Raw genomic sequence first — 27,627 nt, 5'->3', positions numbered from 1 at the left:
GAAAGGGAGAGTGAACAAGTGGGGAAAAGTGTCCTCCCCTTGTCTCCCCATGGCTTGGTTTCCTGAGGAGAAAAGGTCTAGAGTGTAGTTCTTAATAGTTTCTGAGAGATGGCTCCCAAGGTATGTTGGCAATGGCAATGCTGAGTACAAGTACCAGATTAGTCTCATGACCAGGATTTTTATCATATCATAAGCCAGTGTTACACAACACATCAAAAGAATAAACTTGACGCAGCCATCAGAAAAGATAAACAGCATGACAGGGGAGACATACAGTAAGTAATGTGCTATGCAACACAATTCTGAAATTTAGCACAACAGATCTGAGCTTAAAAGAAAAAGAGAGAAAGAGAGAAAGAAAGAGAGAAAGAGAGAGAAAGAGAGAAAGAAAGAGAGAAAGAGAGAAAGAGAGAAAGAGAGAAAGAGAGAAAGAGAGAAAGAGAGAAAGAGAGAAAGAGAGAAAGGAAGGAAGGAAGGAAGGAAGGAAGGAAGGAAGGAAGGAAGGAAGGAAGGAAGGAAGGAAGGAAGGAAGGAAGGAAGGAAGGAAGGAAGGAAGGAAGGAAGGAAGGAAGGAGATCAACTTTGTTATCACCAATTATTAAAATCAACTAATGCTTATAATAGCTTTCTTTTAACATGCTGTGTCCAGATCTGCCATTTGCTCAAAATTTGTGCTCCATGTTGGGCACCAAAAGAGTGTGGTTTGACCCAGGAGGCAGCACAGCACCACACAGCCATTCCCTCACACAGACGCCCTGCTACACCCCGAGCAGATGCAGGAGAGAATGAGGAGGGGAAAAAAGATAAAATACATAAATAAATAAATAAATACATCTTGGATTGAGATAAAGACAGTTTAATAGGACAGAAAGGGAAGAGAAATAATATGAGCAATGATGGTGACGATCATGATGGTGATTGCGTGTCCCACAGTAGTGGTACCCCCTACCCTGGCCAGCCACCCCATATTGATTGTTCAGCATGATGTTGTGTGGTCTGGAACATCCCTTTGGCCACTTGGGGTTGGGGTCAGCTGTCCTGCTTCTGTCCCCACTGGCTTCGCAGGCACCCCCAGCCCTCCACTGCTGGGCAACAACTAAGCCATCAGTGTGTAATCAGCATTCTTCTCATGCTGAATCCAAAACACAGCTTCATACCAGCTCCTAGGAGGAAAATTACCTCGATCCTAGCCAGCACCAGGACACCCACAGACTAAGGGCATGATATCCCTCTGCATATATCAACAGAGAAAAGGTGCTAGTGATTAATTGGAAAGTACTGGAGCAGAGCATGATGCAGATGGTATGGAATATGGGCCGGATATTGTCCATGTGTCGGCTGGGATAGACTTAATTTCCTTCCTATTAGATGATACAGTGCAGAGTTTTGTAAGTAACAGCATGCAAGAGAAGGAAGAACAGAAAAAGTGGAATCTGGCAGCCTTCTATCCCACACCCTTCAGTGGTTCTGTGCTGTCATTCCGTTCAACTAGTTACTCGTGTATTATCCAAACTGTCCTGCAAACTCCTGCTGCCGTTGCTTTGTGAGAGACAGCACAATCACGGTGAGCCGTCTGCCTGCAGATATTAACAGCTGACAGAATGGAGCATCTGTCCAGGGGAACCTCGAGAAACTGCAGGAATTTGCCTACAGAAACCTCCTGACATTTACAAGGAGAAGAGCCCAGTATTGCACCAGAAGAAGAGGAACCCCACACATCAGGGCAGACTGGGACCCTGCTGAGTGAGCAGTGCCCAGGAGGAGGAGGGCCTGGGCACCACAAGGGATGCCATACGAGCAGTGGTGTCTGCTAACCAGAAGCAAGGCCAGCTTCCTACAGAGCTCCTTATGAGCAGCATGGCCACCAAGAAGATCTGAGTTGTCATACTAAGTTCATATTCAGTGAGACAACCCCCCCAAAATTGTATACAGGTACAGGGAAAGAGGTACAGGTCTGGGATTCCCTAGTGCAGCCAGGTGTGGAGAGGATCAAGTGCTGTGGCAAGGCTCAAAGTCCAAAAAGAACCCAGGTCTTTGTGTCCATGGCTATGGCTGTTGTCTCTGCCACTGAGGCCTAGGAGGAGACAGCTGATCGTTAAAGCACCAGGGCCTCATTGCCTGCTCACCCCCACCCATGAACCAGGCAGGGGTCGTACCATTCTCCTGCACTTGGCCATGCACATCCCCATCTCCTACTGCCCCACAAAGAGCCCTGAGCAGTGTCTGAAGGGTAAAGTTCTCCCTTCCCAGAGGACAGGGATCAAGGCCTGGCCCTTGTGCTTGCTGACACACATCCAGTTTTCCTACACCTCAGTGTCACCTTCACATTGCCTTTGCCTCTTGTCCTCACTGCCTCCAGGGTTCTGCTCTAACGAGCTCCAAGGGAGGCTGTGTCCGTGCTGGCCCTCAGGGGGACACTGCAGGAAACTTGCCTGGGACTGGGACTTCTGGAGACCTGTCTTCAATTGTCTCTGAGTGCCTGAGGTTTGTGGGCTCATCAGCAAAGCCCCCAGAGGGGTGATTGCAGTGCCTTGGGCTGGTGCTGTGCTGCTGAGCTGGGCCGGGCTCGTGGGACAGAGAAAACACTTTTTAAAAAGTCCCATGAAGCAGAGAGAGAGCTGTGCCCAGGAGCAGCTCCTCTGCACAGCGCAGCAACGCTGGGGGCTCTGACTGCAGCTGTCACACAGAGAGGAAAGAAGGAGAGAGGGCTTGGAGGCACTTGGCAGTGGGAGGATGCTGAGAGCTGCCTGCAGGAGAAACCTGCACAGCCCTTGACAAGGTAATTGTCTGGCTGCAGGGCCATGCAGCTGCAGGTCCTGGAAGGGTCTCCTCCTTCTGGGTCTTGTTTCTGGGAGGGCAGTGGGCAATGCAGTAGGCTTTGAGAGTCCTGCTGGGTTGCACTGCGAGGTGAGGAAGTCTGGCAGAAGCCCTTTGCAGTGCCGTATGCTAAGTGCCCCTGGACAGCTATGAGTAGAGTGTCCAAGCCTCCTCCAGAACCTGCAGGTGTGCAGCTGTGATGTTGTGACATCCCTTCTTGTGGATATCCATCTCTCTATGAGGTGTCCTCCTGGGCTGCAGGCTGCTCTCCAGCAGGATGCAGCTCTCTCGTGGCATCCTTGTGTTATCCAGGTGACCCAAGGAGAAGACACCTCCTTGCTAAGGCCCTGTCCATACAGCTGGATGGCTGTCTGTGGGCAGCTGGAGTAAGGCAAAGAGGGAAGAGCTGAGGTTCTTCTCAGTCCTCCAGAGACAAGGTGAGGTTTCCGTCCAGCTGCACTTGAAGTGGGCTTCTCTGCTCTCAGCTGACTCCAGATTCTTCTCATGGAAAGACCTGAGTGTGATGATCCTCAGAGAGGGGAGATACAAGGCAGTTGAAAACAAGGCTAGTGGGCAGCTGCCTGTTGAACTCTGCACTCAGATGAGTTGTTTCCAAAAACAACAGAAAGCTCATGGATTTGACAAATGATCTGAAGTTGAGTTTTCATTGTGTTCCTGCTTCTCTCTTGCTGCACAGCAGGAAGGACTCCTCTGGAGCCACAGCACCCCTGCTCCCAGTGCCACTTTCTGCCAGCACCAGCCACAGTTCAAGCAAGAGAGCTGCAGAAAGGTTCTCCAGGAAAGAGAGAGGCTCAGGCTAGGTGTGCTTTAAGGCTTGCAGTAGGTTTTTCTTAGGTGTCTTCTAAAATTTTTCTGCCTTCTCCTCTTCAACAGACAACTCTGTCCAGAGTCAGCAAATGCCCAACATGAGCTCGGTGAGTGAGTTCCTTCTGCTGGCATTCGCAGACACACGCGAGCTGCAGCTCCTGCACTTCACGCTCTTCCTGGGCATCTACCTGGCTGCCCTCCTGGGCAACGGCCTCATCATCACAGCCGTAGCCTGCCACCACCGCCTCCACACCCCCATGTACTTCTTCCTCCTCAACCTCGCCCTCCTCGACCTGGGCTCCATCTCCACCACTGTTCCTAAAGCCATGGCCAATGCCCTCTGGGACGCCAGGGCCATCTCCTACCAAGGCTGTGCTGCACAGGTCTTCTTTTTTATTTTTTTGATTGGAGCAGAGTATTTCCTTCTCACCGTCATGGCCTACGATCGCTACGTTGCCATCTGCAAGGCCCTGCACTACGGGAGCCTCCTGGGCAGCAGAGCTTGTGCCCAGATGGCAGCAGCTGCCTGGGGCAGTGGCTTTCTCAATGCTGCCCTGCACACGGCCACTACATTTTCCCTGCCCCTCTGCCAAGGCATTTGTGTGGACCAGTTCTTCTGTGAAATCCCCCACATCCTCAAGCTCTCCTGCTCAGATGTCTACCTCAGAGAAGACTGGGCTCTTGTGTTTAGCGTTTCTTTAGTCTTTGGTTGTTTCATTTTCATTGTGCTGTCCTATGTGCAGATCTTCAGGGCAGTGCTGAGGATGCCCTCTGAGCAGGGCCGACACAAAGCCTTTTCCACGTGCCTCCCTCACCTGGCTGTGGTCTCCCTGATGGTCAGCACTGCCATGTTTGCCTACCTGAAGCCCCCCTCCATGTCCTCTCCATCCCTGGACCTGGTGGTCACAGTTCTGTACACCGTGGTTCCTCCAGTAGTGAACCCCCTCATCTACAGCTTGAGGAACAAGGAACTAAGGGATTCCATCAGGACTCTACTTAAATATACATATCTTCAGCAAATTCACTTATAATATGCCTAATATTAGAAATCCCAGCTTTTTTAAGAAAAAAAATAACATGATATCTTTCATTCCCATCTCCTCTGGAGCTGGGGGAGCAGCCCCAGCACGCTGGAGGGGCTCAGGGCCAAGAGCCCAGCTGCCACATGCAGGAGCAGCCCTGGTGGCCCTTGGGGCTGCCCCTCACTGCCCGCTGGGCTCTGCCTCTCTGCTGCCTTCGGGTCGGGGCTGCTGCTACCCTGGAGCCATGGCCATGGCCAGCATCAGGATGTGGTCTTGTAAGGAGTGGAACCTGAGCATGAAATAAATGGTATGGAATAAGGGGTGGATAGATATCCTGGTTTCAATTAGGACAGAGGTAATTTTCCTCCTACTAGCTGCTAGGGTGCTATGTTTTGGCTTAGGATGAGAAGAGTGCTGGTAAGACGCTGATGTTTAATTGTTGCAGAGCAGTGCTTACACCAAGCCAAGGATGTTTCAGCTTCTCACTCTGTCTTGCCAACGGGCAGGCTGGGGGTGCAGCAGGAGCTGAGAGGGGACAGACACAGGACAGCTGACCCAAACTGGCCAAAGGGGTATTCCATACCTTCTGACATCATGCTAAACAATAGATAGGGGTGGCTAGCCATGGGGAGGAGAGCTGGACTGCTCGGGGTTAGTCTGGGCATTGGTCAGTGGGTGGTGAGCAATTGCATTGTGCATCACTTGTTCGTACACATTATTAGTAGTAGTACTATTATCATCATTATTTTTATTATCGTAATTGTTATTATTATTTTCCTGTCTTATTAAACTGTCTTTATCTCAACTCACAGGCTTCACTTTCCCGTTTCTCTCCCCCATCCCAGAGAGGGAGGGGGGAGGATGAGTGAATGGCTGTGTGGTGTTTAGCTGCAGTTGGATTAAACCACAACACCTGGACATGAGAGTTTTGATCTTTGGGGGTGGTAAGAGGAGCATGGGCAGCAGAAAATAATGATTTCGTAGAGGGAAGAGGCATCATGTAATGTAGATCATGCGGTAACAGTGACTGGTACAGTCATATATGGCCCTAACACTATTTTAACCAGTAGTTTTAATCCCTAAATCTAAATGCTCCTCCAACACTCTGACAGGAATCCACTTCTCTAATGTTTGAACACAAAGTATCCCTTGAAGCAAAGCTCAGCCTATAGCCCCTATCCCTTACCTTTACTCTCTTGCTCACCCTAATCCCTTCCCTTAACATTAGTATTAAAATGCTCTATTTAAAGCTCGGCTTCTAGGCACACGTAAAAATGACCTAAACTCCAGAGCCTGGCCATACCCTAAACACAGAAGAACACCAAACCTTCCCATTAAACATTCGTTTACTCTCTAACCCAGAAAACTGTACCTTATTCCCTTGGGATCTAGAAAGTAGTCAGCTATGCCTGAGGATCTCATGGCCCAGCAGGAGGAATGTGACTGTGGCAGGGACTGTGAGGTCACTTCTGTCTCTGCACTTGATAGGCCTGCAGCAGGAACGTGTCACAGAAAGGGACTGGGAGGTCGCTTGTGTCTGGAGGTGGCAGGTCACCCTTGACTTCTCCCTGGGATCTGCACTTTTGGGCTGACATCTGGCAGTGGCCCTGCTAGGCCAGCAGAAGGCACCTGCTTGGCATGCTGACTGTTGGCATTGCTTCCTTGCAACAGTGTGCAGGGATGCGGAGGTGTCAAAATGAAGTTCTTCTAGTAGCATCACAGTACCCACCACATCCCACAGACCCCAAGACTAGCCCTGAGCCAGACATGTGTGTGCAGGGTCTCCCCTTCCAGTGGCCGGGGCCAACCCTTGGCCCTTCTGCATCACCAAAACCAACCAAGACTTTTCTCAGCACAGCGCTTTGCCTGTTTGTAACCATGGCCTCCAATTATCTGCCCTAACAAGGCCCTGGGGAAGCTTTGTTAGTAACAGCCCTCAGTGGGGCCCATTAATGCTCCAAGTAACTTCAACTTTTTCTTCTGACTTTAATTTATCTAGCAGTTGCATCATTCACCTCTCAGTACCTGAGCTTCATAGACTGAGCACCAAAATACACCATGGAACTCATTAAAATGCAGAAACTCCTAACGTCTCTTTGATAGTTGTCTTCAAGCCTTCACGCCTTGTGCAGCTAATTGCAGAGCTTGGAAGATGTAATTAAGGAAGAAGATTTCAAAGAGCAACCAATAAAAATATTTTCTTGTTTCCAAGGCTGAATTTTGCTGCATTTCAGTTTTGAGAATCATTCTCCTATTGCTATTCATCCAGGGTGACTTCTTTGCAGACCTCCATACATAGGAAAAGCAGAGCCTCCTGGTCTGAAACCTGCACTGCCAGCAGTGGTCTTCATCCCTGTAACTGCAACCCAGCCCAGTGCATGAAACCCTTATAAGATAACTCAGGGGTGCCTTCAGAAAATAAATAATAAAAATAAAATAAAATAAAATAAAATAAAATAAAATAAAATAAAATAAAATAAAATAAAATAAAATAAAATAAAATAAAATAAAATAAAATAAAATAAAATAAAATAAAATAAAGATTGAAATGACCATTGGATTTTGAGAAATTCAGCCTGAATCTCAGTAGACTCCTGGACGTCCATGGACTCTCTTAGATCGTCTGTGGAAAACTGAGGGTGAAAAATAAAGAAAATATATCTTTATTGGCTGTAGCTGTACCCATGATCTTGGACTCTTTGGGGAAATTGTCCCCTTCCAGACACAGAATCCTAAATAGAGTAAAGTGAAAAGAGCTGCCCAGTCAATAGAGTAGGGCAAAGTCCTACTTCCTGTGCTATAGATGCAGAAGGCAAAAAGAATTGCATTGTGCCTGACACTACTCTGGGACGTGTAACCCAGGTCAGGCAACTTTACCTTAGTGCTGACAAGTCCATCCCTAAAGCACGCTCCCAAGCTCTACATCTACACCTTGGCTCTCCAGTCGATGACCCAGCTCATGGATGGCAATCAGGGAGTCTCGGTTAGCACGACGCTGCCTCAGGTGCTCCACCACAGTAGCCATTGGCACCTGCTGTTCTTCAACCCTCAGCAAACCCCCAACAGAAGGATTCTGTGGCAGGCCAAGCAAGGTAGACAACTGGTTCATGTCCTTTGTCTCCAAGGCAGCTCTGCCAAAGCCCCACTGGTGGTGCCCTCTTGGAACTCTGAATTCCCTCTCCTGAAGCAGTCTATGCCGAGGATGCACATAGCCTCTGGGCCAGTCCCAGTGGGGTGCTTTTGCCATTCCTTCCCAGTTAGACTCATCTCAGCCTCCAGTACAGTTATGTATTGGGTTCCCCCGTCACTCCAGAAATACAGGTGGGTTCTACCTCTTTCTAGCTTGATGGCATTAGGGTACTCTGTGCACCGGTGTCCAGTAGAGCCTGATACATTTGTGGATCTGATGTGCCAGGCCCTTAAATATACACAGTCCAGTAAATCTGATTGTCGCTTTTCTTCCTGCCTGCCCCTGTCTGGAAGTAGGACTCCTCTACACCTGCTTGTCGTATTTATAACTGTGTCTGGTAAACAGCCCACTGGAAACACATCCCACCATGGCAAGGGAGAGGGTGCTGACAGTGAGTGAAGGAATTTCGGTGAAGGAATTGGAGCCCAGCAGAGACAAGGAGTCAAGGCAGTGTGGTGGGGGAGGCCAGCAGAAGCAGCCCAAGGGGTGGTGCTGCTGGTGAGGACACGTTTGAGGCAGCAGCCGGAGTGGGCAGCAGCTGTGCGCAGGCGAGGGGAGGCCAGGAAGTGCATGGCAAGAGCGCTCCTGCCAGCAGAGCCAAGGCCGGGGCCGAGCCCAAGGGCAGAGGCAGGCCCAGGGCAGGGGGCTGCAAGGGCCATGCTGAGCTCCCTGCCCCTGCAGCAGCCGCCCTGGCCCTCGGCCTCCTCTCCCCTGCCCCTGCAGCTCTGGGCTCCCTTCTCTTCACGCAGCCCTGGCTCTGCAGCACCAAGCCCTGATGGGAGCCCTCTCCTGCACGCTGCCACCGCTCCCTGACGCTGCTGTTGCCCTCTGCCGGGCACTGCCCAGCCCAGCCCAGCCCCTGCCCACCTCTCCCCACCTCCCTGCCCTCTCCCCAGCCCAGTAGCCCAGGCTGTGCTGGCCCCAGGGCAGTGCCCACCGCTGGCTGCTGCAGGGCTCTGGGCACGGCCACCACAGCCCCAGCCCCTCGCAAGGCACCGCAGCTGCTGGCACAAAGGTGGCTCTGGGCCACTCTAGTGTCTCCTGTTCTGGGGCCAACTATGGTGATGCTGGTGCATTATGCTACGGGTCCATTAAGCTTTTCCTGCGAGACCCATTGGCAGCAGCAATGGAAGAGGCTTCCAGGTTTCAGGGTTTGCCGTGAGCAGCCCCTTGTATTTTTGTGGTGCTGGGAGGGGAGCCAGCAGTGACCCAGGGCTGCACAGTGCCTGCTGCTGCCTGCAGGGACAGGGATGCCATTGCAGAGACAACAGGACTGTCACCAAGGTGCATGAGATCTAAGGGCTTATCCAAACGTAAGAGCACAAGAGAACAATGAGGAAGCCAAAAGAGAGCAGCAGTGACAAGGCCACGTCCTGATGCTGGCCATGGCCATGGCTCCAGGGAAGCAGCAGCCCCAACCCAAAGGCAGCAGAAAGGCAGAGCCCAACAGGCAGTGAGGGGCAGCCCCAAGGGACACTGGGGCTACTCCTGTATCTCGCAACTAGGCTCTTGGCCCTGAGCCCCTCCTGCATGCTGGGGCTGCTCCCATGAGGACACGGGACCTCTGACCAGTGACATTCTGAATGTATTTCGGATGCCTTCCTTATTGTCTTTATTCACGGAGGAAACCTAGGTCTACAGGTACATGAGATGACTGGGATACGGTAAATAAATTAGCATGATGATGGTTAAAAAATCCATTATTCAAATAAAAATAATATTTAAAAAAATTAAAGATGTTAAATAAAAAAATTTAAACAATAAAAATTGTTCCCTCAGTTTCCCAAATAACTTCTCATTCCAATTAATATTTTTATTTTAAATTCTTGATTATGACAATAATAATAATAAGCACATCTCTGATGCTTAAAAAGCATGTATAGAAACAGTTTTAATCAAAGCATTCCTGAGCTCCTGGTTCCTAATGCTATAGATGAGAGGGTTCATTGCTGGTGGCACCACCGAGTACAGAACTGCCATCACCAGGTCCAGGGATGGGGAGGAGATAGAAGGGGGCTTCAGGTAGGCAACTGTGGCTGTGCTGACAAACAGGGAGATCACGGCCAGGTGAGGTAGGCACGTGGAAAAGGCTTTGTGTCGGCCCTGAGAGGAGGGTATCCTCAGCACTGCACTGAAGATCTGCACATAGGACAGCACAATGAAGACAAAACAACCAAGGACTAAAAAAACACTAAACACAAGGATGCCAACTTCCCTGAGGTAGGCATCTGAGCAGGAGAGCTTGAGGATGTGGGGGATTTCACAGAAGAACTGGTCCACAGCATTGCCTCGGCAGACGGGCACTGAAAACGTAGTGGCCGTGTGCAGGACAGCATTGAGAAAGCCACTGCCCCAGGCAGCTGCTGCCATCTGGGCACAAGCTCTGCTGCCCACGAGGCTCCCGTAGTGCAGGGGCTTGCAGATGGCAATGTAGCGGTCATAGGCCATGACAGTGAGGAGATAGTACTCTGAACTAAAAAAGAAGACTAAAAAGAAGACCTGTGCAGCACATCCTTGATAGGAGATGGCCCTGGTGTCCCAGAGGGCATTGGCCATGGCTTTGGGCAGAGTGGTGGAGATGGATCCCAGGTCGAGGAGGGCGAGGTTGAGGAGGAAGAAGTACATGGGGGTGTGGAGGCGGTGGTGGCAGGCTACGGCGCTGAGGATGAGGCCGTTGCCCAGGAGGGCAGCCAGGTAGATGCCCAGGAAGAGCGCGAAGTGCAGGAGCTGCAGCTTGTGCGTGTCTGCGAATGCCAGCAGGAGGAACTCGCTCACAGAGCTGCTGTTGGGCATTTTCTGACATTGAACACAGCTGCCTGTTGAAGAGAAGGCAGAAAAAATTTAGAAGATACTTCTCTGAAAATTTCCTACTGCAAGCTTTAAAGCACACCCAGCCTGAGACTCTCTCACTACAGGAGAACTTTTCTGCAGCTCTCTTGCTTGAGCTGTGGCTGGTGCTGCCTGAGAGTGGCACTGGGAGTAGGGGCTGCTATGGCTCCAGAGGAGTCCTTCCTGCTGTGTAGCAGGAGGGAAGCAGGAACACAATGAAAACTCAACTTCAGACCATTTGTCAAATCCATGAGCTTTGCGGTGTTGTTGGAAACCACTCATCTGTGTATAGAGTTCAATAGGCCACTGCCCACCAGTCTTGTTTTAAGCTGCCTTGTATCTCCTGTCTCTGAGTTGCAGGATCATCCCACTCAGGTCTTTCCACGAGAAGAATCTGGAGTCAGCTGTGAGCAGAGAAGCCCCACTTCAAGTGCAGCTGGACGGAAACCTCACCTTGTCTCTGGAGGACTGAGAAGAACCTCAGCTCTTCCCTCTTTGCCTCACTCCAGCTGCCAACAGAGAGCCATCCAGCAGTATGGACAGGGCCTTAGCACAGAGGAGTCTTCTTCTTGGGAACGCTGGATAAAACAAGGATGCCGTTAGAGAGCTGCATCCTGATGGAAAACAGGCTGCATCCCATGAGAACACCTCACAGAGAGAGGTGGATATCCACATGAAGGAATATTGCAGCATCCCTGCTGCACCCCTGCAGGTTCTGGAGGAGGCTTGGACACTATACCCATAACTGCCCAGGGGCACCTGTCTTATGACACTCCAAGGGGCTTCTGCCAGACTTCCTCCCCTCACAGAGCAGCCCAGCAGGACTCTCAAAGCCTACTGCATTGCCCACTGCCCTCCCAGAAACAAGACCCAGCACGAGACCCTTCCAGGACCTGCAGCTGCATGGCCCTGCAGCCAGACACTTACCTTGTCAAGGGCTGTGCAGGTTTCTCCTGCAGGTAGCTCTCAGCATCCTCCCACTGCCAAGTGCCTCCAAGCCCACTCTCCTTTTCTTCTCTCTGCATGCCAGCTGTGGTCAGAGCCCCCAGCCCTGCTGCGCTGTGCAGAGGAGCTGCTCCTGGGCACAGCTGTCTCTCTGCTTTATGGAACTTTCTCAAATGTGTTTTTTTTTCATGTCCCAGGAGCCCTGCCCAGCTCAGCAGCACAGGCCCAGCCTAAGGCATTGGAATCACACCTCTGGGGGCTTTGCTGATGAGCCCAAGAGGAGTCAATTAGGCTCTGGTGCTTTAATGTTTAGCTGTCTCCTCAAAAGCTTTAGTGGCAGAGACAATAGCCATAGCCATGGACCCAAATATCTCATAAGGCAGCTCTGTAGGAAGCTGGCCTGGTTCCTTGTGAGAAGGCACCACTGCTCGTATGGCATCCCTGTGGTGGAAACCCTTCCTTAAGTAGGCATCCCAACCCAGCAGGCTCCTTGCGACCTCTCAGCCAACCAGACGCAAGTCACCTCAGCAGCAGCTTCCAAACCAGGGGCCTCCTGCTGGCCTTGCAGCTTCTTGGCTAGACACAGCCAAGCCTTGTGCCTGCTGCTGCCCAGTCATGAACTCAAGCAGAAGGGACAGGACAACCCATCTGGGGGCCTTCTTTCTGCCTGGGTCCTCCTGGGTCTGGAGGCAGAGGGAATCCCACAGTCAGCATGCCAGCTAGGTGCCTTGACTTCTCAAAAGATCCTACCACCTACAGGCAGAAGTGACCTCCCAGTCCCATTCCATGACACGTTCTTGCAGCTGCCCTATCAAATGCAGAGACAGAAGTGACCTCACAGTCACTGCCACAGTCACATTCCTCCTGCTGAGGCAGGAGATCCTGAGGCAGAGCTGAGCTCTCTCTTGTCTCACAGGGACTAGATTTTACCTTTCTGGGTTAGAGATTAAGCAAAGTTTTTGTTGGAAGATTTGGTGTTCTGTTTGTGATGTCATGTTTCTGGTTACGGTTAGGGCAAGCATTAAGGTTTAGGGTTTTGTTTAGGTCTGGCAAGAAGTCTAGGGATAAATAGAGCATTTTAATGGTAGTGTTAAGTGTAGGAATCATGGTGAGCAAGAGAGTAAAGGGAAGGAAAGCAGGTTACGGGTTGAGTTGTTCTTCAGGTGATATTTTGAGTTCTGCTTTACAATAGTGGATTCCTGTCAAGATGTTGGACTAATGTTTAGGTTGAGGGATTATTGTTACTGTTAAAAATAATTTACAGGCCCTACACGACTGCTTGAAGTCAGTGTTACAGCAGAATCAACATCACAGGAACCCTCTAACGTCTACAAAGTTAAGGTTCTGAGCTCCTCTTCCCTTCTCTTCCCTCCCCCACATCTGAAATATCTCCTGGCCAGGCTACTCCTGACCTCTCCATAGCAGTCATCTAACTGGGATCAGCTTTCTGATGGCTGTCATTATATCAGAGCACCTGTCTCACCTCTGTTGGCTACTCTATTTTGTAGTATTAGAATACTCTATACTCTGTTGGCTATTCTTTTCTGTTTCTCACAAAGCCTCCCATGGGAATTGTTAGGGCAGATAATTGGAGGCCATGATTACAGGTTGGCAAAACCAGTGTGCTAAGAAAATCACTGTTTATTTTGGTGAAGCAGAAGGGCCAAGGCCTGACCCCAGCCACTGGGGGGGGGGGGGAGATTCTGCACCCCCAGCACCCCTCTGTCTCACTCAGGGCTCTTCCTGGGGTTTGTGGGGTAGGGGGAGATGCCCACAATACCATATGTGAAGGGCAATGGTATGACACCTTCCAGCATTTGCACAGTGTTGAAAGGAGAATTCATGGTCCCTATGCCATGAGTATAACACGTCTCCTCCTAAGCCATGGCCAAGGGGACAAAGATGTCAGTGCTGCTGCAGCCTTCCATTCTTGTCAGAGCCCTCTGCCTTCTCCTCTGCACGCTTTCCTGTGCTGTCCCACACTTCCCTGAAGGCTGCAGACAGACACTTCTCTTCCCCACCTTGCTCTCACTCTGGTGTTCCCATGATTTCACTGCTGCCTGCCACTCTCATCAGCTGTTCCTTCAAACACAAGGGCATGGGCTGATCCAAACTCCCCCTGGGTGACCTCTGGAGCCACAGCACAAGTGCCAGTGCCTCACCTCCAAGTCAAGAATTTCATCTGACTATCTACTCTAAATCTACCCTCTTGAAGTTTAAAACCACTCCCCTTGTCCTACCATAGAATCATAGAAATCATAGAAACACAAAGTTGGAAAGGACCTACAGGATCATTTAGTCCAACTATCGCTAATTCTACACACTAAGTTATGAAGTCATATCTCCTAGCACCCTGTCCTGGTGCTTCTTGAACACTGCGAGGGTTGGTGACTCCACCACCTCGCCGGGCAGACCATTCCGGTGCCTGACTGTTCTGTGAGAGAAGAAGGTTTTTGTGATATCTAATCTAAATCTCCCTAGGCACAACTTGTGGCCATTTTCCCAAGTCCTATCATTAGTTATCTGAGAAGAGGCTGACCCCCGCCTTACATCAACCTCTCTTCAGGAAGTTGTAGAGTGCAATGAGGTCTCCCCTGAGCCTCTTCTCCAGACTAAACAATCCCAGTTCCCTCAGCCACTCTTCATAACACCTGTGCTCCAGAACCCTCAACAGTTCGGTTGCCTTTCTCTGGACATGTTCCAGCGCCTCAGTGTCCTTCAGTGTAATGAGAGGCCCAAAACTGAAGGCAGTACTCGAGATGTGGCCTCACCAGAGCTGAGTACAGCCAGGGTTCTAATACAAGCCAGGATGCCCTTGGCCTTCTTGGCCACCTGGGCACATGGCTTGCTCTTGTTCAGCCGAGCATCCATCAACACTCCCAGGTTCTTTACCTTTTCACAGACTTCTAGGCACTCTGCCCCAAGCCTATAGCATTGCATGGGGTTATTGTGGCCAAAGTGCAGGTCCCTGCACTTGGCTTTGTCGAACCTCATCCCATTCACCTCAGCTTAGCAATCCGGCCTATCTAGGTCCCTCTGATGGGCCACCTTACCCCCATGCGGATCATCACTATCTCCCAACTTGGTGTCATCTGCAGATTTACTGAGGGTACACTCAATCCCCTCATCTAGGTCATCAACAAAGACCTTAAACAAGATAGGTCCCAGTACCGACCCTTGGGGGACACCACTTGTAAGAGGATGCCAGCTGGACTAACCAAAAATCTTGGTTAAAAGCTCTGAGGAGAGACATTATGGGCTTCACAAGGACAATGGTAGCAGTGTCACAGATAATCATAGAAACACGGGATCATAGAGTCATAGAATGGTTTGGGTTGGAAGGGACCTTAAAGATCCTCTTATTCCAACCATCCTCCTACTAGACCTGGCTGCTCAAAACTTATTTAAATCTGTCCTTGAACACTTCTAGGGATGGGACGTTCACAGCTTTTCCAGGAAACCTGTTCCAATGCCTCACCATCCTCAGAGGAAAGAATTTCTTCCATATATCTAATTTAAACCTAACCTCTTCTAGTTTAAAGTCATTACTCCTTGTCCTAAACCCCCAGACAAAGACTCTCTCCGCAGCTTTCCTGTAGGTCCTCTCTAAGCACTGGAAGGTTGCTCTAAGGTTTCTCCGGTGCTGAGTAGTACCAGTTCTCTCAGCACGCCTTCATAGCAGAAGTGCTCTAGCCCCTTGATCGCCTTTGTGGCACTCCTCTGGACCTCATCAAATAATTCCATGTACTCTAAGTGCCGCGTTAAACCACAGCAGTCTTTTTGGCACCCAGTGTGGGGCACGAAGGGTTGAGATAATGACAGATATTACCACAGAGTGCTAAAGTTAAAATATTATAAGCATTAGACCAGTTTAATAGTTGCTGATCACAAGGTCAACATTTTGGATTTCAGGTCTGTTGGGCTTGTTTTCAGAAATGTGTTGTATAGCACATTACGTGCTGCATGTGTTCCTGTTGTGATGTTTATCATTTCTGGGTCTGGTTTAAAGTTATTTTGCTATGTTGTGTAACACTGGCTTATGAGTCTAGAAAATTACTGGTCATGTGACAAATCTGTTCTTTGTACTGAGCATTGCCTCCATACTTCATACCTCCATACCTCAGGAACCATCACTCAGAAACTATTAAGAATTATGCTCTTCACCTTTTTGCTTTAGGGAGCCAAAATAGGGGGAGAAAAGGGAGGGACATTTCTCCACTTATGCACTCTCTCTTTCTCCTTCACCTCCCCCTTCTCCTCCAGGCTAATTACACTAGCTCTACAAAGCTCAGAATATCCATGGGATGGTCCTATTGTGATGTCTCCTGAATGTGTTTCAACTTTTGTTTAAGGATAAACAACTCTTTAAGAATGCCCCCAAGGCAGGAGAGTTAGGAGTGGCAGGGACCATGGGAGGATCTGGGCAGGCACCTAGAGCAGTGGGCACCTCCAGTGCTTTGGAACTTCCCCCCTGAGCACGTGCAGAATCCTTAAAAACTGCAGAAGTGCTTGAAAAGGAGGGGTTATCACCTTGGCAATTCCAAAGGGAATTCCAAAGGCAGCCTCAGTCAGTGTCACTCCAAGCCCTGGGACAGGCCCTGCAGCTACTCCAACACCTCTGACATGTCCTGCAGCCACTCCAGCCACTGTGACAGGCCCCAGACTAGACCAGACCCCTCAGGTCTGCTCTTGCTAGGCCAGAGCACCAACCTTTGCCAGGATCCGTTGCCTCTACATGCAGGAGAAAACAGTGGGTGTGAAAATCAGGCTCCTGAGAATGGAAGAGAACTACTGCCCGGAAAAGAAAGGAGGGAGAGGAATGTTGATCTATGAAACCTTGACATAGACTTCCCCACGAGAGGGTACTTCCAAGATCCAAAAGGGTACAGCTGGAGTTTTGGGATAGCGGCCTTCAAGAGAGAGGATGTTAAAGAGCTGTCTACCTTGCCCAGTCCCTGGGAGGACCCTTCCATTTGTGGACTTGTTGAAGGTCAAAGAAGAGCAGGTGCAGATGGTTACCACACTGTTCTACCAGTTGGGGACAGGCTGGACATCAGTCAGCAATGAGCAATTGCACTGTGTATAGCTTGCTTTGTACATAACGATAATAGTACTAAAAATAATTACTATTATAATTCTTTCTCTACCATTTCAGTCCTTTCAACTGCCCTGACCTCAACCGATAAACATGTGGGGGGGTTGGTGTGAGCTAACAGCTGTGTGGTGCTGAGCTGCCCGCCAGGTTAAAGCACATCATGTTTGACAACCACAGTCCAACAGCACAAATCACACTTCTAAAAATCTTGTGTTCAGAGAGGAGCAGCAGATGATCAGTTCAGTCTGCCTCAGTGAGCACACCCCAGCAGAGACCCTGCTGCCTTGGGGAGGTGTCAGCCCTGATGCCTTGGGGACAACTCGAGGGAGCCCAAGGGCACAGAGCAAGCGATGCCATGGTCGGGTGCTGTGCTGCTGAGCTGGGCCGGGCTCCTGGGCCCAAGCAGAGCTCCTGGCAAGCGCTGCAGAGAGACAGCTGTGCCCAGGAGCAGCTCCTCTGCACAGCACAGCAGGACTGGGGGCTCTGACAGCAGCTGGCACACAGACAGGAGAGAAGGAGAGAGGGCTTGGAGGCACTGAGGAGCGCAACAACAGAGGGCAGCGTGTGGCAGGACACATCTGCAGGCTCTTGACACCGTGAGGCTCTGGCAGCAGGGCACTGCAGGTGGGGTTGCCAGAGGGGTCTTGTACAGCTGGCACATCCGATGGCTGATAGCATCTATCAGGGTGGTTTTTACTCTACATTTAATGTGGACTAGAAGATGCTGTAGGGAATGGCATTTATAAAAGGATTTTTTCCAGAGGAAGACTGAGGCTTGGATTTTCTGAAGAGGAAGGCTTTTTTAGTTTCTGTGCGTTCAGAGACTTGCAGTGGCGGGGAATCTGAGTGAGTCTTAGCACACAGCTTGTGGGATGGGGTCTATTGGCCTTGGACAGGGAAGAGATGTGGGGATAGAGAAACAAGTTCCCAGCAGGGACATGGGCAGGCAGCAGTGTCCTGGTTCCTTAGGCACTGGAACAGGTACCACAGGGAAGTGGTCACAGCGCTGAGGCTGTCAGAATTCCAGAAATATTTGGGCAAACCCCTCAGATATAGGCCAGTTTTGGGGTTTTCATATACAGATTCAGGGGTTGGATATGAATATCCCTGTGGGCCCCTTCCAACCTGGGATAATCTATGACTCCATGTCTCTATGAACCTACGAGTGCAATACTTCTGTAGCTCAATAAATGCCAGCACAGGCCAAATGAGCCTAAGCATGGCTCAAAATTGTCTCTAAATGAAACTCTGAAGGGACTCTTTTCATCTGAGGCTCCACAAGATTTCATTTGAAATGCCCAGGATTTATGCCTTAGAAAAGAGGGTTGGGTAGGCAACTAGACAGAAAATACAAAAATAAATTCCCACAGCCCTGCTCCACAGTTGGGTGAATTGGGAGCAACAAAATTGAAAAGCTCTTTATTATCAGCTGATTGAATCTGAGAATACCCCATCTTCCTCTTTACCTCTGGTTGTGGGTCAGGACTGACTCCTTGCCCAGAGTAGGGTCCCTTGCTCCCAGGGACACCCTCAGGCAGCATCACAAAGAGCATATGAAAGGGAGCTGGTAAATGCCTGACTGAAAGGGTTTTCATAGCAGTTATGTGAGAAATGTAAGAACTTTATCTCAGATATGTCTTCTTATTTATTAAAGCATTTTTCATCCTTGGCAGTAACCCATGGCCAGAACCACCAAATGCCCAAAATCAGCACAGTGAGCGACTTCCTCTTGATGGCATTCATAGACGTGTGAGCTGCAGCTCCTGCACTTCGCGCTCTTCCTGGGCATCTACCTGGCTGCCCTCCTGGGCAACGGCCTCATCCTCAGTGCCATAGCCTGCCACCACCGCCTCCACAGCCCCATGTACTTCTTCCTCCTCAACCTCGCCCTCCTCGACCTGGGCTGCATCTCCACCACTCTGCCCAAGGCCATGGCCAATGCCCTCTGGGACAACAGGGCCATCTCCTATCAAGGCTGTGCTGCTCAAGTCTTTCTGTTTGTCTTCTTTATCACAGCAGAGTATTCCCTTCTCACCGTCATGGCCTATGATCGCTACGTTGCCATCTGCAAGCCCCTGCACTACGGGAGCCTCCTGGGCAGCAGAGCTTGTGCCCAGATGGCAGCAGCTGCCCGGGGCAGTGGCTTTCTCAATGCTGTCCTGCACACGGCCAACACATTTTCCCTGCCCCTCTGCCAAGGCAATGCTGTGGACCAGTTCTTCTGTGAAATCCCCCACATCCTCAAGCTCTCCTGCTCAGATTCCTATCTCAGAGAAGTTTGGGCAATTCTGTTTAGCATTTCGTTAGCATTTGTGTTTTTGTTTTCATTGTGGCGTCCTATGTGCAGATCTTCAGGGCAGTGCTGAGGATGCCCTCTGAGCAGGGCCGGCACAAAGCCTTTTCCACGTGCCTCCCTCACCTGGTTGTCACCTCCTTGATGATCAGCACTGCCATCTTTGCCTACCTGAAGCCCGCTTCCAACTCCTCCCCATCCCTGGATGTGGTAGTGTCACTTCTGTACTCAGTGGTTCCTCCAGTATTTAACCCCCTCATCTACAGCTTGAGGAACCGGGAACTAAGGGATTCCATCAGGACTCTACTTGAATACACACATCATCAGCAAATTCACCTATAATACTATGCCTAATATTAGAAATCCCAGCTATTCTCAGAAAGAAAATAACGTGATGTCTTCTATTAATGTCTGTATTATTATTTTCTCTCATTGTTTCACATTTGATTAAATATTATTCCTAGCCCCCTACAAGTCAATTATTTTTCTGTAGAAGATGGCTTCCTGTGTAGATAAACCTGATAAGAAAGCCATCAGAAATTCATTGTTCTGAGCTGCCATTTCTTCCCATCTCCTCTGGAGCTGGGGGAGCAGCCCCAGCATGCAGGAGGGGCTCGGGGCCAAGAGCCCAGCTGCCACATGCAGGAGCAGTTCCAGTGGCCCTCGGGGCTGCCCCTCACTGCCTGCTGGGCTCTGCCTCTCTGCTGCCTTCGGGTCAGGGCTGCTGCTTCCCTGGAGCCATGGCCATGGCCAGCAGCAGGACGTGGCTTTTTACTGCTGCTCTCTTTTGGCTTCTGCATTGTGGTTTTTGTATACGTGTAAGCCCTGATATGTAGTGTACCTTGGCGACAGTCTTGTTCTCTCAGCAGTGGCATCCCTGTGTCTGCAGGCAGCAGCAGGCACTGTGCAGCCCTGGGTCACAGCTGCCTCCCTGATAGCACCACAGTAACAGGATGGTCTTGCTCAGTGCAAACTCAGAAGCCTGGACACCTCTTCCAAATGTGCTATCAGGAACACAGCCAAGGGGTTGCTCCCTGCTCTTCTGTTTCCTGTGGGTCTTCATGGAGTGAAGGACACAGGATGAAAGTCCCAGGGTGGTTTGTGGGGAAACAAGGGCAGGACTAAGTACTCCTGTTGTGGCAGCACTTGCCTAAGGAGATGACAACTGGTCTTGGACTCATCTGCATGGGACTGCACCCTGCAGTGGTGTTGACAGCCGACGCCAACCTTTGAGAGGAATCTGGAGTTTCCAGGAGACGTCAAGGGATCTCCAGGGACAGGGTGCTCAGTGGGTAGTGATTAGAACCTCATGAAATGACTGTGCAAGGTCGTTTCAGGTAACAAACAAGGTGAATCTAAGGAGTGCATGGGCTGCTCACACTGCTCAGGCTGGGTCAGCTGTCACTGCAGGTTCTCCTCCCAGCCTCTTGGTCTTTTTATACACCCCCTTTAAGTACTGAAAGGCCACAAAGATGTTACCCTGGAGCCTTCTTTTCTCCAGGCTGAACAGCCCCAGCTCTCTCAGCCTTTCTTCATATGAGATGCTCCAGTCCCTTGATCATTTTTTTGGCCCTCCTCTGGACCCATTCTAACAGATGCACATCCTTCCTCTGCTGGGGGCCCAAGTCCTGGATGCATCACTCCAAGTGGGGCCTCAAAAGGGCAGAGGTCACTTCTGTCTCTGCACTTGATAGGGCAGCAGCAGGAACGTGTCACAGAAAGGGACTGTGAGGTCACTTGTGTCTGGAGGTGGCAGGTCACCCTTGACATAGACCTGGGATATGCACTTTTGGGCCGACATCTGGCAGTGGCCCTGCTAGGCCAGCAGAAGGCACCTGCTTGGCATGCTGACTGGGGGATCCCCTCTGCCTACACACCCAGGAGGACCCAGACAGAAAGAAGGCCCCAACATGGGTTGTCCTGTCCCTTCTGCTTGAGTCCATGACTGGACAGCAGCAGGCACAAGGCTTGGCTGTGTGTAGCCAAGAAGCTGCAAGGCCAGCAGCAGGCCCCTGGCTTGGAAGCTGCTGCTGAGGTGACTTGTGTCTGCTTGGTTGACAGGTCGCAGGGAGCCTTCTGGGTTGGGATGCCTACTTCAGGAGTGGTTTCCACCCTGATGGAGCTTTCTGTGGTATTAGGAAAGAGCAGGAGAGAAAAAACTGCCACAAATTGCACCATGGAAGGTTGGCTCTTGTCACGAGGAAGAAGAAATATCCCTCAAAGGGTCTGTGCTGTGGTGCCCGAGGTCACCCAAAGAGTGTCTGTTCTCAGACCCTAGCTTTGTGTTTCAAGGAACAGCTGGTGAGTGTTGATGAGACACTGGTGAAATGATGAAAACGCCAGGATGAAAGCAAGGTGTTGAAAAGGGATAGGTGTCTGTAGACTTCAAGGAAATAGGACTAAGTGTGATACAGTGTAGAGGAAAAAGAGGTGGGTGTTTGCAAGAATGGAAGGACACAACAGCCCGGACATTTTTGTCCCTTTGTCTAGAGCTTATGAGGAGACACATTATACTCATTGTGATGGGCCATCATTGCTTCCTTGCTACCATGTGAAGAGGCTGGGAGGTGTCTTACCAGTGTTTGTCTCATGGCATCACACTGCCCACCACATCCCACAGATACCCAGGAAAAGCCCAGAGCCAGACATGGGGTACAGGATCTCCCCTCCAGTAGCTGGTGGCAGGCCTTGGCCCTTCTGCTTCATCAAAGCGAACCAAAACTTTTCTCAGCACAGTGCTTTGCCTGTCTGTAACCATGGTCTCCAATTATCTGCCCTAACAAGTCCCTGGGGAGGCTTTGTTAGTAACAGCCCTCAGAGGGGCTCATTAATACTCCAAGTCACTTCAACTTGTCCTCCTGAGTTTACTTTCTCTAGCAGTTGCATCACTCTCCTCTCAGTAGCTGAACTTCATAGACTCAGCACCAAAATGCTCCATGGAACTCATTAAAATGCAGAAACTCCTAACATCCCCTCTATAGTTTTATTCACGGCTTCAAGACTTGTAGAGCTAATTGTAGAGCTTTCATGGTGTAGTTAAGGAGGAAGAGCACATAATAAAAATCTTGTCTCATCTTAAAGGATGCTTTGAGTTGAATTTTTGGGGGGAGCATTATTCCCTAATTGATATTGATCCAGATTCTCTCCCTCGGAGATGTGTGTGGGGAGGAAAAGCAGACTCTGGAGGTCTGACACTGCATGGACAACCTTGCTCCTCACCACCAGCCCTGCCATTTCTCTCAATGGCCACCTGGTGCTTGCTTCTCATTTCCTTACACCAGACTTCACTCAAGGCTGCAGCTGCATGTTACAGCCCCTTTGCAGCAGCTCCTACCTGCTTTCCTAAGAGATGCGGCTGTACACAGGTGCAGAAGGGTTTTTCCTATTTCCAACCAAATAAACTGAAAACAGGCAACAATTTAAAATAAAATAAAATAAAATAAAATAAAATAAAATAAAATAAAATAAAATAAAATAAAATAAAATAAAATAAAATAAAATAAAATAATAATTAAAAAAAAAAAGCGCCTCATCTTCTATTCCTCCTCTGATGTGTACCTTCCCAAAAGATTGAATATGCAAGAAGTGTTTTATACTGATAGATATGAAATTATGAACAATAGTATTAGCATTGATCCATACCATATTATTTCAATGATAAAGGATGAGGCTCTTGCTAAGGAAAAAAACTACAGGCTGCTGATAGATGGGCAAGCTGGGCTGCTTCTACCTCACGCTCAAAGCAGCAACTGTGTTGGTGAGAGCAGTCTGAATGATCAAAGAGTAAGAGGAGGGAAAACCAGAACCATGGGAAGTGCATGGGTCCAGACAAGCAGCTGGAAAAGCTGCATCCAGCATTGTCTGTTTAATCAAAACTTGTGGATGTGCCTGGAAGATGAGGGAGCACATCATGACAGACTATGAGAGGACAATGCAACTACAGATGAACACCAGTATTTCTTCTCCTGCGATGAAAATACATCCTGAAAATTCACATTTCTTCATGGTAGAAACTACATCATGTGACATTCCATGGAAGGGATTAAATCATTTGAAGTGATGCGTAGTTGCTCTATTAGTTAAGTACTAATGACATTACTGGGTATTGACACAGAGCTTTGCTGTCTGACCATAAGCAATCAGGGAAAACCACCAGAGACCCGGTTGTATTTGAAGTAGTTCCCTGGATTTGCAGCTATTTGCAGCAGAAAGGGCTTTCAGGAGACAGGAGCCCTTTGAGGGATTCAGGTGGAGCCAGGTGGAGTTCAAGGGTACCACTACTACTGGCAGTGGTCTTTACCCCTGCAACTACAGCCCAGTCCAGCATATAAAACCTCTTCAAAGACAACACCTCTTCTTCAGTGAATTTTGGAAATTGACCTAAAGTTGAAATGGCCATTGGGAACCCAAGATACTCTCCTTTGTTCCTAGTAGACAGCTGAGCATCCGTTTACCATCCTGGGACATCTGTGGAAAATTCAGGTTGCAAGACTCAAGAACAGGAAACTTCAAATAACTAGTATACAACCCATCAGCTTGCCGCACTTTGGGAATCCATCCCCTTCCAACTATGGGAATGAAAGTGCAAAATGCACTGAATCATGTTTCCCCAAAAGTACGGGAGTTTCCATCACTGGAGATACAAAAGCCCATCTGGAAATGGGCCTGGGCTGCCTGGTTTAGGTGTCCATGCTTGGCTAGTGTGCTACATGGTCTTTGGAGGTCCCCTCCACTCTCAGCGAACCTACCACTCTGCAGTGCCTGGCAGTGTTTCTGAGAACTTCTCTGCAGTATCTTCAAACCTGGTGGACACTGGGTGCTCATGGGGCATAGGATCTTTTAAGGATGAATGTCCCACATGGCTGCTTCCCAAGCCGGGCCTTGCCCAGGGTCAGTCCCCTGCAGGGGAGAAAATGGCCCTTCTCCTGTTGGCTTTTCATGGCCTTCCTCTCAATACATGCTCTTCTCATCCTTGAACTCTTTTACTAAATACAGATGTCTAGGAGTGCTAGAGTACAGAATAGAAAACAGAATAGTAGGAGTGCTGAGAAGTCAAAGGTGACCTGCCACCTACAGACACAGGTGACCTCACAGTCCCTTTGCGTGACACGTTCCTGCTGCTGCCCTATCAAATGCAGAAACAGAAGTGACCTCACAGTCCCTGCCTCAGTCACATTGCTCCTGCAGAGGCAGGAGATCCTGAGGCAGAGCTGACTTCTCTCTAGCCCCCTAGGTACCTGTTTTTCTCTTTCTTGGTTAGAGACTAAGCAAAGTTTTAGTGGGAGTGTGTGTTGTTCTGCTTGTGGTGTCGTGTCTGTGGTTAAGGTATGGACAAGCTCTACGATTTAGGGTATTTTTAGGTCTGCCAAGGAGTCTAGAGTTAAACAGAGAGTTTTCATGTTACTGTTAAGGGAAGGCAATAGGTTTAGCAAGAGAAAAAAAAAAAAAAAAAGATTCCTTTCAGAGTATTGTAGTAGCATTTAGGTTTAGGCATTAAAATTACTGGCTCATGTAAGGTAAGGGCTATATGTGACTAGTTTAAGTCAGTGCTACCACAGCATCCACATTACATAAACACTCTTACTTCTATGAAATCATAAGTTTCTGCTGGCCAAGCTCTTCTTCCCATCCCGACATACCACATCTCTCTTGTCCAGGCTGCTCTTGACATCTCCATATCTTATTGGGATCAGCCTTCTGATGACATTCACGATCGCAGAGTATCTGTCTCATCTCTGTTGGCTCCTCCATTCCTGAGACAGTATTGGCCTGGTAGTTAGAAGAGAAAAGGACACAAAGATCCTTAGGAGCATCCTGCACAATGTGCCCATCAGTTCTGCACTGCCACAAAACTGCGCTTCCTACCTACAAGTTTTGTTTCCAGAATGGCTTCTATGGAATCAGCGTTACTTTTTTTCTCTCATGCACGGTTCTGTTTTGGATATGCAGAGATGGAATAAGGAAAGTTAAGGAACAGATGGAACTGATCTTCTCAAGGGATGCAAGGAATAATAGGAAGGGATTCTACAGATTCACTGCTCAGAAAAGAAAGGCCAAGGAGAGTGTACCCCCTCTGATGGATGAGAGGGGTGCACGGGTAATGACAGACATGGAGAAGGCTGAGGGACTCAACAACGTCTTTTCTTCAATCTTCCATGCCAGTCAGGCTTCCCAAGTCTTTCATTTCCCTGAACCTGTAGATGGAGGCTGGGGGTGCAAAGTCCAACCTGGTGGGAGTTAAGAGCAGGTCCTAGACCACGTGATGACACTAAACAGGTACATGTCTATGGGGCCTGATTACATGCATCCCAGGGTCCTGAGGGAACTGGCTGATGTAGGTGCCAAGCCTCTCTCCATCATACTTGGTGGCTGATCATTCTACAGAAGAGAAGGCTCCAGGGTGATCTCTTTGTGGCCTTTCAGTACTCAAAGGAGACTTCTAAAAAAGATGGAGAGTGACTATTTGCTCAATCGTATGACAGGACAAGTGGGAATGGTTTTAAAGTAAAAGACTAGAGATTTAGACTAGAGGTTAGGAGGAAACTCTTCACTCAGAGAGAGCTGAGGAACTGGAACTGCTTGTTGAGAGACCTTAGAGGTGCACCATCCTTGGAGCTGATCAAGAGCAGGTTGGATGAGGCCCTGGGCAACCTGATCTCATGGGGGGCATCCCTGCTAATGGCTGGGGGTTGGAACTAGATGACCTTTAAGGTCCCTTCCAACAGGAGCCATTCTCTCATTCTATGGTCTCATGAGCTCTACCTCAAGCATGACTCCCATCCCATCAGCCTTTCTGTGGTCTCTCGCCTGACCAGAACAGAAGGTGCCTCACCATCATCTTCAATGCCTTGTGCATGCTTCTGGCCTTTATGGCCCCTATCTGTGCCACATTCCTCATGCAGGTCCATCAACTCCAGAGACAGAAGTGACCTCCCAGCCTTCTTCACAGCCATGTGCCTCCTGCAGGCCCAGTACATCCTGAGGCACACCTGACATCATCCCAGCATTCCCAGCCAGCTCCTCCTTGTGGCCTCTGATCTGATCACATACCTGTCACCTCACATGTCTCTTTCAATGCCATGGGACTGCTGCAGGACCTCACTGTCCCTGCCCTACCCCAAGCGGACAAGAAGCTGAAGTTAGGGATAGGAGTGGGGTTGAGGATGAGATGTGCTGTGTGCATGGTGGAGGGCTTTGGGGGTTAGATGATCAGGTTAATGTTTAGGAAGTAGAGGTCACCCTCCAGGGTTAAGGGAATGGCAATGGTATCAAGGGAGGGATTGGTGTTCTGCTCAAGGTGTCTGCTCAGGATCTGGGATAAGGACAAGTTTTGAGGTTTTAAATTTAGATTTGATCTGAGGTGTAGATTCAATAATAGCATTTTAATCCTTAGTTAGGCTTAATTGTCCTCCTGTTTACCCTTCTTGTAGAAGATGCCTTTTATGTCTGGCTTTTCAAAATCCCGAGTAACGTCTCTTTTTTATCTGGCCTTTCCAAGGTCTTTGAGAGAGGTCTTATGATGACATCTGCAGATCCACTAGAACCTGTCTCATCCTTCCCACACCACCTCTAAGCAACCTGAGGACTGACTGGGAGGATGATGATGGTTTGGGAAAGAGCTTGGTTAAAATCTCCGAGGAGGAAGACCAAAAGTTCTTCTCTCTACTAGAGAAACATTTATTCATGCCAATGAGTATGTCCTGTTCCTGTGTGGAAAGATTAATGTTATGATTGCTTTAAACAAAATGCTGTACCAAATGTTTGAAGGGCATAAGATACTGATTTTTTTTTTTTCCTTGGCGATTGTATTAGTAGCTTATGTTATGCGCTGTTCTGCGCTTCACATGGAGAGAGATGATGGTGTTATAGAAAACAATGACACTTGTGAGGACAGAAAAGCAGGTGGATAAAGCTTTGAGTCTGCCAACACAGGACACACACACATGAAAACTGCATGATTAGGAACAGGAAGATTGGATACAAATACAGATTACAAAAGCAAAACCATGAGTATCACCGTGGCACTGCAGAACAGCTCCAGCAATGGGGCAAAACCACGGAAGGTGTCCATGACACTGGGGCCACAGAACTGTAGCTGGGAGGAGGAGAAAGAATTCCTGTACATGAGAGAAATTCCCCTGGTTCAGGTAGGGCTGCCTTCTGGAGTCAGACCTTCCACTTCTTGAGCCTTGCAGAGAACAGGGGTGGCATACAGCCCAGGGCTGACCGTAGGGCATGGTCCCCAGCAGGAAGCACTGCGGTCATGCAGAAGGTGCAACTGAGAGTGCTGCCACCTCTGTGAGCAAAGGGGGTGCTGTCCTCAGCCAGGAAGCTGGCCAGCATCTGGCGTAGGGTGCTGGAGCTGTACAAGGCCTGCAATGAAGATGAAGAAGACCATGGGCATCTGCAGGTGTTTGTTGGGAGGCACCAGCATAGTGATGAGGGTGTTCCACATCACAGTCACTGTGCTGGTCAAGTAACAGGGGAAGAAGAGATTTGTGTATGGGTAGAGGATCTTCCATGTGGATTACTGGGAAAACTCAACAAATGCTTAGTGTCCAATTCCCTTCTTGGAAAACCTTTTAGAGCATTCAGTTCCCCCCTCTCT

At 49.4% G+C, this 27,627-nt stretch overlaps 2 protein-coding genes and 2 pseudogenes across 4 annotated transcripts in view; 3 read left to right on the top strand and 1 right to left on the bottom strand.

Annotated features, from left to right (window-relative positions):
- Window positions 1–27,627, top strand: part of LOC311216156 (olfactory receptor 14C36-like) — a 249,838-nt pseudogene that overhangs the window by 186,421 nt on the left and 35,790 nt on the right. The window lies entirely within an intron of this gene.
- LOC311216596 (olfactory receptor 14I1-like) lies at window positions 3,735–4,676 on the top strand (the record flags this gene model as incomplete). The annotated part of the gene is made up of 2 exons (XM_084298128.1): window positions 3,735–4,028; window positions 4,389–4,676. The coding sequence occupies 2 exons, from the start codon at window positions 3,735–3,737 to the stop codon at window positions 4,674–4,676; spliced, it is 582 nt and encodes a 193-aa protein (XP_084154254.1).
- On the bottom strand, window positions 9,724–10,650 carry LOC311216595 (olfactory receptor 14C36-like; the record flags this gene model as incomplete). Its single annotated transcript, XM_084298127.1, has 1 exon — window positions 9,724–10,650. The coding sequence occupies one exon, from the start codon at window positions 10,648–10,650 to the stop codon at window positions 9,724–9,726; it is 927 nt and encodes a 308-aa protein (XP_084154253.1).
- On the top strand, window positions 12,737–19,361 carry LOC311216594 (olfactory receptor 14C36-like; annotated as a pseudogene). Its single transcript has 2 exons — window positions 12,737–12,751; window positions 18,472–19,361. The product of its transcript is annotated as an olfactory receptor 14C36-like (transcript).

Source organism: Netta rufina (genome assembly GCF_964035555.1).
Source record: "Netta rufina genome assembly, chromosome: 18".
Taxonomy (NCBI): Eukaryota; Metazoa; Chordata; class Aves; order Anseriformes; family Anatidae; genus Netta; species Netta rufina.
This window is presented reverse-complemented; position numbering and strand designations above follow the sequence as displayed.